This window comes from Ceratotherium simum, chromosome 21 (genome assembly GCF_057802395.1).
Source record: "Ceratotherium simum simum isolate JZ-2026a chromosome 21, ASM5780239v1, whole genome shotgun sequence".
NCBI lineage: Eukaryota > Metazoa > Chordata > Mammalia > Perissodactyla > Rhinocerotidae > Ceratotherium > Ceratotherium simum.
This window is the reverse complement of record NC_141920.1, coordinates 22,433,173-22,447,918: the sequence shown is the minus strand read 5'-3', so window position 1 is coordinate 22,447,918 and position 14,746 is coordinate 22,433,173. Positions and strand designations below refer to the sequence as shown.

The 14,746-nt window shown below is 41.6% G+C and overlaps 1 protein-coding gene across 3 annotated transcripts in view; it reads left to right on the top strand.

The window, feature by feature from the left end:
* Nucleotides 1-14,746, top strand: part of CTNNBL1 (catenin beta like 1) — a 158,824-nt gene that overhangs the window by 54,100 nt on the left and 89,978 nt on the right. For all 3 annotated transcript variants that reach the window (XM_087445287.1, XM_087445286.1, XM_087445288.1), the window contains exons 6-7: nt 6,715-6,808; nt 9,526-9,617. In XM_087445287.1, the coding sequence (XP_087301413.1) occupies nt 6,715-6,808; nt 9,526-9,617 (186 nt within the window). The remainder of the gene's footprint in view (nt 1-6,714; nt 6,809-9,525; nt 9,618-14,746) is intronic.

Sequence of the window (14,746 nt, the reverse complement as noted above, 5' to 3'; positions counted from 1 at the left end):
ACACCAGGTTCCTTCTCTCGTGGGTGATCAGAGATGGCTCTAGACTGAAAAGGCACCACAGCTGGCCAGTGGCAGGTGTGAGTCTAGTCCAGCCTCTTACCCTGACACCTCTTGTGGATCTCTGGCACCCACCAAGCTATCTCCCTCCTCAAGGCTCTGTTGATTTTTCTTCCTGTCTGTTGTCTGGTCTTTTCTCTGTGGTAGGAACGTTAGTAAGTAGTGATTTTGAGGCAGTTTGCACAGTTTAAAAAGGTCGCTGCAGCCACTTGTATTAGAAGTGCCTGGGGTGCTCCCTAGGCTACTTTCTGGGCCCATCCAAGACCTGCTGAATCCTAATGGCTGGAACTGGGCCCCCAAATGATTCTGAGACCCCATTGCTATTCTGCCCACCCCCCATCACCCTTTCTCTCTCTCAAGGTTCTTGACACTAGAAATTTCCCATGTGCCATGCTTGCTGCTGGCATTCAGTATGAATGAAGGGGTTGTGAACCCACTGGGTATGAAGAACTGTCTCTTACAGAGAGCGAGGCTGGAGTCCAGCAGGGCGGTTTGTGACCGAAATGATGAAAATTTCTATTGCCATTTTTCTTTTGAGCTCCTTCCTAGAGCGAACCATCATTTTTGTAGAATTCAGGACCTTTATTTTTCCTTTGAATCACTGTGCAGAAAGAAAAAGATGATGTTGGGATATCCTTTTGTTTTGCGGAGCATCTGAAGAAAGGCTGTGGCACTTGCTCCTTCATTGTGTCCCCACAGTGTCATTTGTGCAGTCTTACCTTCCAGAGGTTAATTACAGTGGCCCTGAATGAGCCTTCCTGCCTGGTCCCTGGGCTGATTTTAATTACTATCTTGTGCCTGTGTGAATAGAGGAGATGAGAGAGGAACAGCTAGCCTGGCTGCTGCCTGTAAAACGTACCCAGAAACAGCAGTGTACACAGAAGCCTGCTTTGTGTTTTCTCTGTTGCCAAGCCCACCAACAGAAGCTGGATGTTGCAGATTTTATTGTTTGTTTGGAGAGAAACAATTCATCTTCAGTCTGAGGAGCCATTAGGTAGCTTCTATACAGGGTTTTTTGTTTGTTTTCTTTAGTTTTTTTTTTTATTATATTATCTCAAGATTTTGACTCTTATAGCTTTATAATGGTGGGGCTGGTGTGAATCACAAACAGTCAACATTCCTAGGCTCCCATATATTATTTGCTTGTCTGCAGCCAGTCAGAAGCCATCAGTAAACATTGGAGAGCAGAACCAGTGGGTGGTCTTCCATTTATTTTTTTCTACCCTTGTGCTTCATTCAGGAAGAAGTTTGATAAGTATTCTCATATTACAAGGGTTGAGTTGTCTTCGTAGTTTTAATTTGGGGCCAATATCAGAGGCCTGGAATTGCATGAGCAGAGGCTAGAGGGCATGTTGCAGAATTTATTGGGGTGCGCAGTTTGCAGTTATTGCCTTGGTCTTTTTCCCAGTTGGAAGTCCTAAGCAATAGAAAAGCACATTTGTGGGGAGAGAGCACTGTCCTGGCATCCTCAGGGATCTTTGGGGTTTAAAATATGGTTCACATCCACTGCTATGACTTATGCAAAGGGTGAATATTTGTGCTTTGTCACAAGTTGATTTGGTAGCCTGGGAAATAGACTCTTCTGAAGAGTAGTGAACACAAGGCAAAGCGTGTATTGCCCTGACAGCAGTTCTCTGGCAGATCTCTCTAAAGACGACTCTGGACTCCTTGAGAGTCGGGATTAGATTACAGCCATTTTTCTACTTTCTGGTCCCAAAACTTGCCATGTGCTTGGCAGTCCCATGCCTTTGCTCACATCTGCCATCAGCTTGGCAAGCCGTGCTTCTCCCGGGTTACCTGGAATACTCCCACTCATCCTTTAAAGCCTAACTTATCTCTTCTGAGTTTTTTCAGACTCATCACCTCAGCAGAATTTGTGTTCCTCTAGCACTTTGTGTCTCCTGGCCCTTGTCACGTTGGCTTATAGACATCTGTTTATAAGTTTGTCTTTCCTGAGATGCAATCTCTGTCAGAGGAGTGGCCAAAGTGGTGGCTCTGTCACTTACTTGCTATGTGTCCTTGGCAAAGTTACTAACCTCCCTGTACTCAGTTTCTTCTTCTGTAAAATGCGGATAACAGTAGTGCCTATTGCATAGGGCTGAGGTGAGGAATAAATGAGATATTTAATAAGTCTTTAGAACAGTGTCTGGCACAGAATAAACACCCAAAAAATGTTGGCCATTATCTTCATAAAGGTTTTATGCCTGGCACATATTAAGTACTTAGTAAATGTCAAGTTAAAATGATAAGTATCATCTGCCACACAGTGAAATGTTTGTAAATATTTTTTGAGTTCAACAAACATTTTTTTTTCATTTCAACAAATGTTCAAAAAAATTTCTGAACAAATACTCGAAAACAAACCCAAAACATTTGAAGGTTATGGGCCTAAATAAGACATAGGAGGGTAGAGGTTTAGTTTAAAAAAAAAAAAAAAGATGCAATAAGTAATGATGATAATGCAAGGCAGAATATTAAGAATGATTGTGACAGGGCTGGCCCGGTGGTGCAGCGGTTAAGTGCACGCGCCCCGCTTTGGCGGCCTGGGGTTCCCCGGTTCGGATCCCAGGCGCACACCAACACACCGCTTGTCAAGCCATGCTGTGGCAGCATCCCATGTAAAGTAGAGGAAGATGGGCACGGTTGTTAGCCCAGAGCCGATCTTCCTCAGCAAAAAAAAAAAAAAAAAGAGGATTGGCATCCAACGTTAGCTCAGGGCTGATCTTCCTCATAAAAAAAAAAAAAGAAGAACGATTGTGAGAGATGCAGGCTTCTCTGGAAATGAGAAGGAGGGAGCGATCACTTCTGATGGGGCAGAATTGGGAGGAGTGCAGCGCTGTAGGTGGCAGTGGCCTCTGTAAGGAGGCTTTAACATAAGGGTGTGTGGAGGTGTCAGATCCAGAGATAGAAATGTGGCTGGGCCGTGAAGCTGGCTGGAGTAGCTAGGAGCCACCATTTGCTATAAATAGTTTCACAAAAGTGGCTTTGATGTGGAAAACCAGGGGACTGCCCTCCATACCCATTCTTGCCCTCAGTTAACCCTACTTAATGTTAAACTTTGAAACCCCGTATTGGTTTGGCTTGGGCTGGTGGGTGATACATTTCCGCTGCTCAGATGAGGCTGAGATTGGCAGGTTTTGGTCGCTCTAAGGGTACTTATTATGTAAATTTCTGAATCCTATCACTTTTATCCCTTCCCATTTCTATTAACATCTTTACTATCATCTGTATTTGTTCCCAAGCAAAATTCATTTGTTCATTCGTTCACTAAATGTTTATTGAGTGCTTAGTATATTCTGGAGTCTAGGAACTGGGTATATGGCAGTGAGCAAGACTGACAAAGTCTGCTTTTGTGGAGCTCATATTCTAGTGTAGGGAGAAACAGTAAATAAGTAAACAAGAAAACAGAGTGATTCTCTATTACATAGAGAATTAAAATAGAGTGATGTGATGTAGGGTGACTGGAAATCACCTTAGCTTAGATAGTCGGGAAAGGCCTGCATTCTGGATGGCAAGAAGAAACCAGCCATTCAGAATGACCAAGGGCAAGATGGGACCAGTGCAAAGAACCCAAGGCAGAAATGAGGTTGACATATTCGAGGAACAGAAGGGCGCAACTGGGGTGAAGGGAGAGAGTGCCGTCAGGTCCAGACCACCCTGGGCTTTGTGGGCGTTGGTAGTAGGTTTAGGTGGAATGCCAGTGTGAGGGGGAGAAATTGGAGGATAGTAAGCAAGGGAGTAGTAACATAGTCTGACCTAACATTTTGGCAGATTGTACAAAATAGAAGAATCCTTCAGATCCCTTCATCTGTCCCTTTTTAATTTCCTCCTCTTCTCTTGTATCCACCCTTTCTGGTCAGGTAGAAACGTATGACTGATCATGCCCTTGAACTTTGTATCAGTAGGACCTACTGGAATATTGTTTGGGAGACCTGCTAACAAGCAGAAATAACCAATGTCTTATCAGAAAACGTCAGACTTAAGACAGTCATGATTTCCAAGGCCAGGGTTGCTCTGGCTGATACTTCAATCCCTAAGCAGGATTTGTTTTTAGTTTCAGACTTAGTCTTAGGTCCAAAAAATAGGCATGAAGTTGGGAGACCCAAAAGGTTAGAGGGAATAAGGCAGAATGCTCATTTGTGCTTCATACTAGGCGACGTCCAGAGCTATGCATAATATAAGTATTTTTCCAAGGGTTTTCTGAGCTAAATGTATTTTGACTGCTTTGACCCTCTTGCAATCAGATAAAATTGCATTTAACCCAGCTAAATGTAAAGTTTCACACTTTGCAAGTTTTAAAAAGCTTTGCAAGCTTAAAAAGACTGTCTGTTAGAAGTTAGATTTCCGTAGCAAGAAAAAAGATTTTCCTCCAGCCAGACACCCATTATCCATAACCATTCAATTCTGGGATTTGAACGTGTTGCTTACTGCCATTGTCCCCACCACTTTCTAGACAGCAGAGATGGGAAACATAACTAAGAATCAAGGAACGGGAGAAAAATAATGCAGATAAAACAGCAATAAGCAATTGAAACCAGTGAAGCAGTTTGCAGAACTGACAAGCAGTGTGATACCCAGTGGAGTTGCAGTGTCTGCTGCTTTAGGATTCAGGGAGATTATAAGTCAATCAGGGTGATTTAAGGAAAAACAAACTGTGACATGGTTCATATTTTCCCCCAGATGTTTTTCTGTTTTCTCTCACATACCCATATTGTCCAATTAATTAAGGAAAACATTGCAGTGGATTTCTTTGGTGAAGCTTTTGCTAGCCATGAGATTTGAAAGCAAGATTGTATATCTCCTTGGTATAAGAGGGGAAAATAGCTCTTTCTTGTATTTATGGGTGCTCTCAATTCTGGCATCAGTATCCCCTCAAATATGCAACTAATGTCTTTCATTGTTCCTCACACCAGGGCATAAAGGAGAGCCTAGAAAAATCTACTTCATATGTGATTCAGGTATCCTAAATTAGTCAATAATTTCAGCTTTCCCCCCGTCCAGATGCTTCCCTTAAGTGTCACCGAGAAAGAGTAGAGGCGTTATTTCAAGATCTGTCCCTGTTGCCATTGTTCCATCCTCAGGCTCAGTTTGAATCGTGTCTGTAGAGTGCCTTGTACACAGTGTTCAGGAAGTGTCAGTTGAATGAGATCATTTCCTTCTCTCTCCTTTCTTTCTGCCTCACTGAAGTGAGAAGGTATGATGGGAAAACATAGAGTCCTGAAGTTGGTCACTTCAGCCACAAGCTTTGTGACTTTGGCCAGGGTAATTAACTTCTCTGGACCTTTGTATTCTCCTGTGAGGATTAAAAGCTGTGAGGATTACATGAGAGTAAATGGAGCAATATATATAAAGATCTGATTATAGTACACAAAGTAAGTGTTTCGTCAGTTTATTTAAATTTAGCAAAATTTACTAAGTGCTGTGTAGAGCATTGCTCTAGACTTTGAAGAGTATGCCTAGATGAATGAGGTTGCAGTGTCTGCCTTCTAAGAACTTGTTTTTCTTAGCCCATGGGAGATATGAGCAGTGGATAATCAGGTACGAGAAGGGATGAAGGGCTAGATTCTAACTCGCTACTTAATTTTTGAACCAGACCAAGGGTGAGGCATGCCACAGATTTTCATCTAATCTTTACAACTTATTTCCGTTTCCTAAGTGAGGAAACTGAGGCAATGAGAGCAGATACACCACAGGTACGCAGCAGATCTTATCTTGCAATACAGGTTGACATATTGGCTGCTACTTAGGAATTTATTACCAGATAGATAATCACTTCTAGACTATGGGGTGTTTCCTTAGTTATCTTCCTTGGTGTGCCCTAGGGTTTTTCGTAAGAGCACCAGTTGTGCCAGAAGGTAGCGTGAAGTAGTATTGCTTTCTTTCACCTATGAAGGAAGCTTGGTTTTTGCTTTTCTTGCCACTACTCAGTAGCTGCATGGTCTTGGCTAAGTCATTAATCTCTTGAATATCAGCTGTATGATGTGGCTCCTGAAAGTAGCCTATTTCCTGTAGTGTTGTATGAATCAAATTAAATGAGAGAAATATAATTTTTTTTATGCATTAAGTGTAATACAAATGTAAGGCATTTTGTTATGTTAATATTCTTTTCAAGAAGGAATTAGAAATTCATCAGAAGTAGTAGTTTCATAAAAGCTTAGCATGGAACGTTAGGAATGTTTTGAGTTTAACCCTAAATTTTGAGGTCAGTGTAAAGTATGGCTAGTAAACTTCCCAGCTAAACATCTCCTGGTGCTGTGGTCTAGAAATGTGCTTTTGACTCAAATGAACTATTGACCTGACTTAAGATGGCACTTTTGTAAGGTGTTTAAATGCCACAGAACAATAGAAAGAGCATTGGACTTGCTTTTAGAAGGCCTAGGTTCAAGTGCTAGCCTTGTCATCACTAACTCGGTAACCTTGAGTTCTACTTTGTCTCCTTAAGCTTCCATCTTAAGTTATGAGGCCTGCCCTTTTCTTGCCTCCGGATCACTTCAAGGCTCAAAAGAGATAATGGGATGGGAGAGCACACTGTAAACCATAGGGGGCTGAGTATTTACTTGGTTCGTTCAGTAGAGAAGTGAGTATGGAAATGGGAACGTTCTGGGGACTGTTTTGTGACATGTGTCCCTCTCTCCTTTTGTTTCCGTGTTGCTGAAGGTGGACGGGCAGGTGGTAGCGCTGCTGGTGCAGAACCTGGAGCGCCTGGATGAGTCTGTGAAAGAAGAGGCGGACGGCGTGCACAACACTCTGGGTGAGGGCAGGGGCAGCAGCATGCCCGCAGATTCTTTGTGTTTGTCTTGGGGCTTGGTGCTTGTTTCCCTTCCTCCTGCATAATAGAGTCAATAGCAGTAGTGTTTTCCTTTCCTTCTGCTCCCAAACTGCCTTTTCGGAAATGAAGACCGTTGTGTAAATTACATATAACTGCAGGTTTGGTTTGGCTTGCAGGTAATAAAAGCAGAAATCCACTAAGTAGGTAACCTTCCTGGACAAAAACTGCTAGCTCCTTTTAGCATACCTTTGCCTCCAAAAGTTAGGATGAAGTCTATGCAGGGTGAATTCTTTTCCTTTTGTCTTTCTTTTGCTTTGGAAAGTATATTTTACAATTTTTTAATCTCCATATATTGGTTTTTCTTCCCACTTCCCTTCAGTGGAACTACAACCTTTGAACAACTGTGTGCCCTTATTGGACATTTTGTTTGACAAACCGTTAGTGTTTCTTTTGCTTCTTACGTATAGTTTGCCATGTAAACTGCAAGTTGAAATATTGCTGTTAACTTGGCTGCTCCTTCGTCATCTGTTCATTTAAGTGGATTCTTCTGCAGTATTTCCCCTCCTCCTCCTCCTCGAATCTCCTCAGTCTTTCCCTCTGCAAAGTTGCTGAACCAATAGCCTATTTAAAATTGTACTTTTGGGTAGTCCTCTTCATCACTGGTGGCTGTTTTATAAAACCAAAGGTGACATATCTGTAAGCAGAGCTTGAGAAATGAACAAGACCCAGCAGAAGCAGAAATTTTGATGAGATGAGATTTTCTCTCAGCTCCTTTGTGTCTACCACAGATTTCTCTTATAGTTTTATACTCTCTTCTGTGAGGATTATCATAAAGAAGGAGGGAGACATAGCACCTAGGGAGTAAGAGAAGAGAGACTACAACAATCTGTAGTTTGGGGCTTGGCTCTAGTCTAGGGCCAGAATTTGGCATTACCATCTCGTAGCCTAATGCTGAATTTTGCTGAAGAAAAAGCTTATCAAAAGTCTTAACTGACTGTTAATAAAAAGGGCCTCATGTAATGGAAAAAGCACCAGCCGGGTAATCTATAGAGATCTGTCTATAAGTTTCAACTTGGTCATGTACCAACAGCTCAGGAGATTCATCCCTCTCTCCCCTGTTGAGTGCCTGATATTTGTCAGGCACTGTGCTAGGCACTGGGGGCAGGTTAAAGATGAATTAGGCATGATTCTACTCCTTAAGAGGCAGTCTGATGGGAAAGTCTTGAACAGAAAGGAAAGATAATGCAGGGTGACAAATGGTGTAAAAAGAGTCAGTGGCAAGCACTGTGGAAATGAAGAGGAAGGGTCTCCAAGGTGCTGGATGGGAGCAGTAGCCGATTGGGGCTGAATATGAAGACAGGTGCATTTTGACAGAGAAATGTGAGAAGGACTCTTGGGTAGGGGATTATCATTTGCAAAGCCATGAATGGGCACGGGCTTTGGGGAAAGAATAGACATGTCCTGTAGCAGTGGGAAGTAGGAGTGGTGGGAGACGGGACCAGAGAAGTGAGTCTGTCCAGATTCTGGAAGACCTTGTAAACCGTGGCAGGCGTTTGGATTTTATTCTAATAGGCAACAAGAAGCCATCTAAAGTGTAAGCAGAAGAATAAGATAAAGACATAGAAGATTAAAATGAATGAGTTTATTTTCTTAGAAAATGTGAGAAAGTAATTTAAGGTGTTGTTATGATCTTCATCTCTCAGGGGTTTTATTGCTACTGTGCTCCCGTGGCTTTGTAGTGTCCCGCCCTGAGGGGGCCCCTGTCATTCTTTAACTTGCTATTGGCAAGGCTGACATGGGCACAGGAGTGAGGAAGAAGATAGGAGGTGTGATGATTTCTTCAGCCCTTTCTCTTTCAAAACTCAGGTCTGACACGTTCTGAGCATTGTACTTAGAGAACACAGAACTCTATCTGCCTTATAATAGTAACATATCCTGGGATATGGAGCGGAAGGGGCCCTGAAGGAAATGAAAGCATTGGATGTATTACAGTGGGACTATAGGTGATTTTTTTTTTTAAAAAGTCTCCTTTTTTAGTATCATAGTCATGCAATAACTTTTCTTTGCCTCCTAATGTTTAATTTTTCCATTAAGCAGCAATTTGTCTGTTGTACGAGATAGCAGGACCAATTATATTTGCTTCCGAGTACCTGACAGTTATGTCTCCAGCATGGCCTTCCCCCTCTCTGCACATTATTTTGTTTAATTAAGAAGATTACGCTTGCTTCCCTTGCAATATCCAGAGAAAGAGAGCTGAAAATGGAGGAATCAGGAAAGGAAGAGACTGAATTCACTATCCCCTGATCTTTTCCTAAGGCTTCTGTCTTAGCCCCCTCTCTCTTTAGTCATGGGTCTCTGGGACTCTAGTACAATGAGGACTACAGAGAGGGCCTTCTTAGGCAGATATCCACCCTTCTGTGTGTTCTGCTCTAGTGTTGTTCCCTATTAGCACAGAAAATCTATCACTTATTCCTTCTGTAAATTCTGTCATTTTCGGTTATGAGTTTTACTTGTAACATGACTTGAAGAAAAAAACCCATAGCATCTCCCTAGTTAATCTAAAAATGACAACACAGCATCTGGCTGGGAGCAATACAGGGAAGTGGGAAGAGGAATAAAATGCCTGTCATAGGAAGCAAGCTTGTTGTAGATGGAAACAGAGTTGCCCTCCCAAATGACTGGTGGCTGTCTCCCTTCAGCTATCGTGGAAAACATGGCTGAGTTCCGGCCCGAGATGTGCACAGAGGCTGCCCAGCAGGGTCTTCTGCAGTGGCTGCTGAAGAGGCTGAAGGTAAGTTTGGCTTTGTGGGACTGCAGCTCAAACTTTTTGCTCTAGGCATGGCTCATGCTGGGTCATTGACACACATTGTGATCTCCGGGCTGTGTGATCTAGTTTGGGAATCTTTTGGTACTTCTTGTCTCTTTCTTGCTTTTCCCCTTTTGTTTTAAAAGAAGAGGTTTTAAAAATAGCCTTTAATACCTCTGAAAATAATACAAACATGTGAATACAAATTCATGTGGTACAGAAGGTAGAAAACTGAAAGTAAAAGTTCCCCTCTGCTGATTCCTTCTAGTTCCCCTTCCCAGAGGCAGCCACTGTTAACAATATTTCGTCTATCCTTCTAGAAATTTTCTGTGCGTATATAGGAGTGTGGGTGTATGTATGTGTTTCACAAATAGAATTAGACAGTATTTTATTTTGTAAGTTGTTTTTTTTCAGTGAGCCAATGGCTGCCTAGTATTCCATTTTACAGATGTACCAAAATTAATTTAACCATTCCCCTGTTTATAACACTGTTTCACTGTTAAAACAATGCTGCAGTGAATATCCTCGTTTACACACACACTTTTTTTTTCTTGCACACTTGTGTCAGTTTATCTGTAGGATAAATTCCTAGAAGTAGAATTGATAGGTCAAAGGGTATGCACATTTTTGTAGGTTTTGTGAAATTGTCCTCTGTAAAGGCTGCTTCACTTATTTGAGAGGGTCTGTTTCCCCTAGCAACACTGGGTATTATCACACTTCAAGTTTTGTTAATCTGATAAGTGAACACTGATACTTTAATTTGGAATTTTAAAATCATGTAAAGTGTATTGGCTTCCAGTTTTATTAGCCATTTGTATTCATCTCTTTTGGCTTTCTATTTATATCCTGTGTTTGTATTTCTGTTGGATTGTTCATTCTCTTTCTTCTTAGCATAGTCCTTTTGATCATCTTTTTAACAATTAGTGCTGTCCCATAGAGTAAATGAGGAAAAGGAGAGGCAAGAGTTTCTCTCAGCATAGTTTTAAGCAAAGATGTGATGGGAGCAGTTTGAAACTGCTTACGTGCAACTGAAATGGCCCTTGGGCAGGCAAGGATTCCCAACTTTTCAGTGAGGAGGCACTTGTTCATAGCTAGAATGATTCTCTGAGTAGTTATGGCCTTGCTGTGGTTCAGAGTGTCACAGAGATCCAGAAAGTCTGAGGTGCGTCAGATTTATCCCCCACTGTCTTGGCAGGGGTAAGGAAGAAGGTTCTGCCTAAGATATCGTATGCCCCGTGATTCCCTCTCTCTCTGACAATCTAGGTCTTCCTCAATCCTACTTATTTAACCATTTGTTCCCATCAAATCTCTAACATAGACTTATATAACATGACTTGGGGCTATTCAGCTAGCCTAAATATTACCATCAGTGGGTATGGGCACATTTGCCTAGCAGAATATAAACTTAATGCATAGTTCAGTAGCCTGCAACTCTCTTCACACACACATGCCCTTGCCTTTTCTTTCACAAAAACATCGTCTGGTTAATTCATGCATTGCCATTTTGGCAACTTCCTTGTGACATTCTCATGAGTCTTGATGTCCTTTCGTTTTAGAACTTCTCTATGTAATTTTCTTCACATCTCCCTCAGTTTGTTCTTTCCTCAATTTTCAACAAATTTTTATTCTCCAAAGCCTTGAGAAATTTTGGCAGTGGGGAGTGGAGGAGAGGAAAGTAGAACACAGAGTTAAGGAGATGATGGCAAGGACATGGCTTGTTGGTGCATGGGCATAGGTTGAGGCCCCAACCTTAAAATACACAAAATAATCCAATAGTTTTTGTCTCTGAAGTCAGGACCAATTTTTCTCAGTTACTTGAGATGATACTGATTGAAGGATCCTTCATTAAACCAGAATGTTAAGCCCTCCTCCTCCTTTTGAAAGGTGTTGAAGCTTGCTGGAGTCTTTTTTTCAATTGGTAACAGGAAGGGAAATGGAAATCTTTGGGTGTTGGACTTAGATTCCATTACCCTTATGAGAGTAATAAAGAGGTCCCTTTGGTAGTCTAGCAAGCTATTGACTCTTGCCTTTTAGGTACAGCATTTATGTGATCCTCAGGGCATAAATAACCATGTTGCTGTCTTTAAAAACAGTTTTTCAAGGTTTTAGGATATCTAAACATTAAAATGCTATTTGGTTATTTTACTAGTAAGCAAGTGCCCTTACAAAAGTCCTGTGCTGCCCAGAACATTAATGAAAGAAAGTCCTGCTTAAGAGTGAAGCCAGCAAGAAGGCATGTCTAAAAAAGCAATGCCTTGTTCTTATTTCTTGTAATCTGGGAAAGTGCTTGTTATAATCTTCACCATCATAAATATCTTGGTGAATCAGTGAGTGCTGGACCCAGATCCTGACTTTCACCAGTGGAACTTTAAAAAATAACCAATTCTCAGACCTACTGTCTTAGTCTGTCTTGGATATATTTTAGAGAAGTTCTACCTGTGATTCTAATGTACAGCCCTCACTAGGAGCCACTGGTTTCTAGAGATGTGAGCATTTTTGTTACCCATTTTAATTCGCGCTACTCCCAGACTGATTTAAAACTCCATTTTCAGTAACCATTCTCTATTCAAGAACCTACCTACCTATGGTGATGCTAATGCCCTCTACATCATATCCCACCTTCTCTGCTTACTTTTTAGGGCCCCTTAACGTGGCCTGGTCCAACCCTTCCATTTTTCAGTTTTGAAAAACTGAAACAGCCTTATTACCTTTCAGACATCTCTTTTACCTACCCACTGCTCTGCAAAGGTCGAAGTTATTTGACCTCTGTATCTGTCTTTGCTCATGCTCCTCCCTTCATGAGGAATGAATCCTGTCTTTCTTATATGTTTCTAAATTAGACACGACCTTCATTAATCAGCTTAAATCCCTACCCTTCCATGTAGCGTCCATCATTTTTAGAACTGAAAGGAAATTTATAAGTTCTGTTGTTGATAAAAAATTAAAAATTGGGACCTATAGAGATTAAGTGCCTTGCCCAAATGCCTACAGCTAGTTAGATCTAGAGCTAGAATTAAAACCCAAGCCTCCCGACTTTCTTCATGCACCCTTTCCATAGCACTGCTTTGCCCTCAGCCCATACTGCCCTCTTTCTTTTCTGAATATCGACCATTTTACTTTTTTCCTACTGGTTCTCTTGTGAGAGTTAGCAGATCTGGGTTCTAGCATATACCTATAACTGTGTGACACTTACCTCATGGAGCATCTTTTCTTCATCACCTCGCAGACTTTCATATTACTGTGTGTGCTCCTTGTCTTTCTCCAAATATTCTTAAACTCCTTAAGAGCAAGGACTCTGGTCTCTATCATATTTGTATCTCCTTTCAAAGGTTCTCAAAGTATGGTTCCCAACCAGGAGCATCAGAATCACCTGGCAACTTGTTACAAAGGCAAATTCTTGAACCCACCCCAGACCCACTGAATCTACCCAGCTTGGGGTAGAGCTGGCAATCTTTGTTCTAAGAAGAAGCCCTCCAGGTGATTCTGATGCATGCTAAAGTCTGAGAACCACCATCCTAGAGTACTTAAGTTCACATTACTTGATAAAACCTTGCTGTTTAACTGATCATTCCATATTTATTCAGTAGTCCTTGAGTAATTCTTGAGTGAGTGGCACATTGATGAGTCTCCTTTTTGTACTGGTAGTCAAGCAGCATATAGAGATACTCATAGATTTTTTTCATCCACTAAATGCAACCTCACTAATTTGTGCTAATAAGGACGAAAACGCATTGCAGATGATTGCATTAAATTGTTTAGCAGGTAAGCAGATAATTGCGGTGTGAGAGACACTGTGTCACAGTTCATTTTTTAATGGGGAACACAAACTTATTAGGATATTGTGTACTATTGAAAATAATACCAAAACCAAAAGTTTTATTTTTTCTTTTCTAAAGAAACAAAATTAAGATTCCCCTTTTTCCCCCAGTTAAATCAATGCTTCAAAAACAGTTGCAACATTCAGCATATGAACTAACGAATTGAAAATTGGCTACGTTATACTACATGTACAACTGGTTGGTGCTAAGTCCCTAGCCTCTTATGAGCAGGAGTGGGACCTTGCAGGGCCCAATCTGCTTTGACAGTCGTACAGGGTTGTTGATGGGTCTGAACCTGCCCCATGTGTTCCAGTTAGCAGAGGTGAGCTGCAGCGATAACCTGCAGCTTCTGGCTGCAGGTGGTAGCATAATTGTTTTGTACTTCCCAAAAAAGCAGCAGCTCCCAAAAGTGTGAAGTTTAATTTTATTCAAGGCTAGTGCAAACCTATGCCTGACTCTGTAATTACTCTGACAGCTGGAAGATTTGGGATTACCAAGCTCCTGGATAGAAGAGAGTCCTAGAAGCTCCAAGTCCCATTGGTTAACTTTGCAAAATCTAAAAGACTATACCTGCTAAATGAATTCTCCTTTCTCTTGATTTTGACTAAATGTCCTTGTAATTTGGCAGTTTGGTATTTTGCAAGCTTTGGAGGCTGTCATCTCTGGCTGAAATTTAACAGAAATAAAACTTCCTAGGTGACTTTTGTCTTTGGCAAGACATGAAAGATTAGTCTCCGTCCTTCCTACCTAGCCCACAGTTTCTTTTATTTTCTTTTCACCAGATTAAAATATTTGGTTGTCATCATCATCATCATCGTCATCATCATCACCACCACCACTAAGTTTTCCCCATCCAATATGAATGTCATGTATTGGCTGCTTAACTATGTGCAAAGTGTTATTCTAGATAGCTTACATACATTATTTCTGATCCTCACAAACAGCCCTGCAAGTGGGTGCTGCCATCCCCAGTTGGCAGATGAGGAAAGAATCCCAGAGAGGGGAAGTACCTTGTCCAGACTCCATGGGAAGGATGTGGGCGAGCCTGTGACGGCCTGGCCTGGGTGTCTCCAAAGCCTCCCCTCTTGCCAGGCTGCTTCCCACCAGCTCCTCTTCCAGGCTCCGAAGCATTGCAGGGCTCAGTGCGGGGGAGTCTAGGGGCCTAATCATTTTGACTTTCTGATTAGATTCCCCCTTCATGCCAGTGTTTCCATCAAAGGACCTATATTTTAAGGAAAAAAGTGATGAAATTATGATTTTGATTTTTAAAAATTTACTTTCAGAAAATCGGAAGCG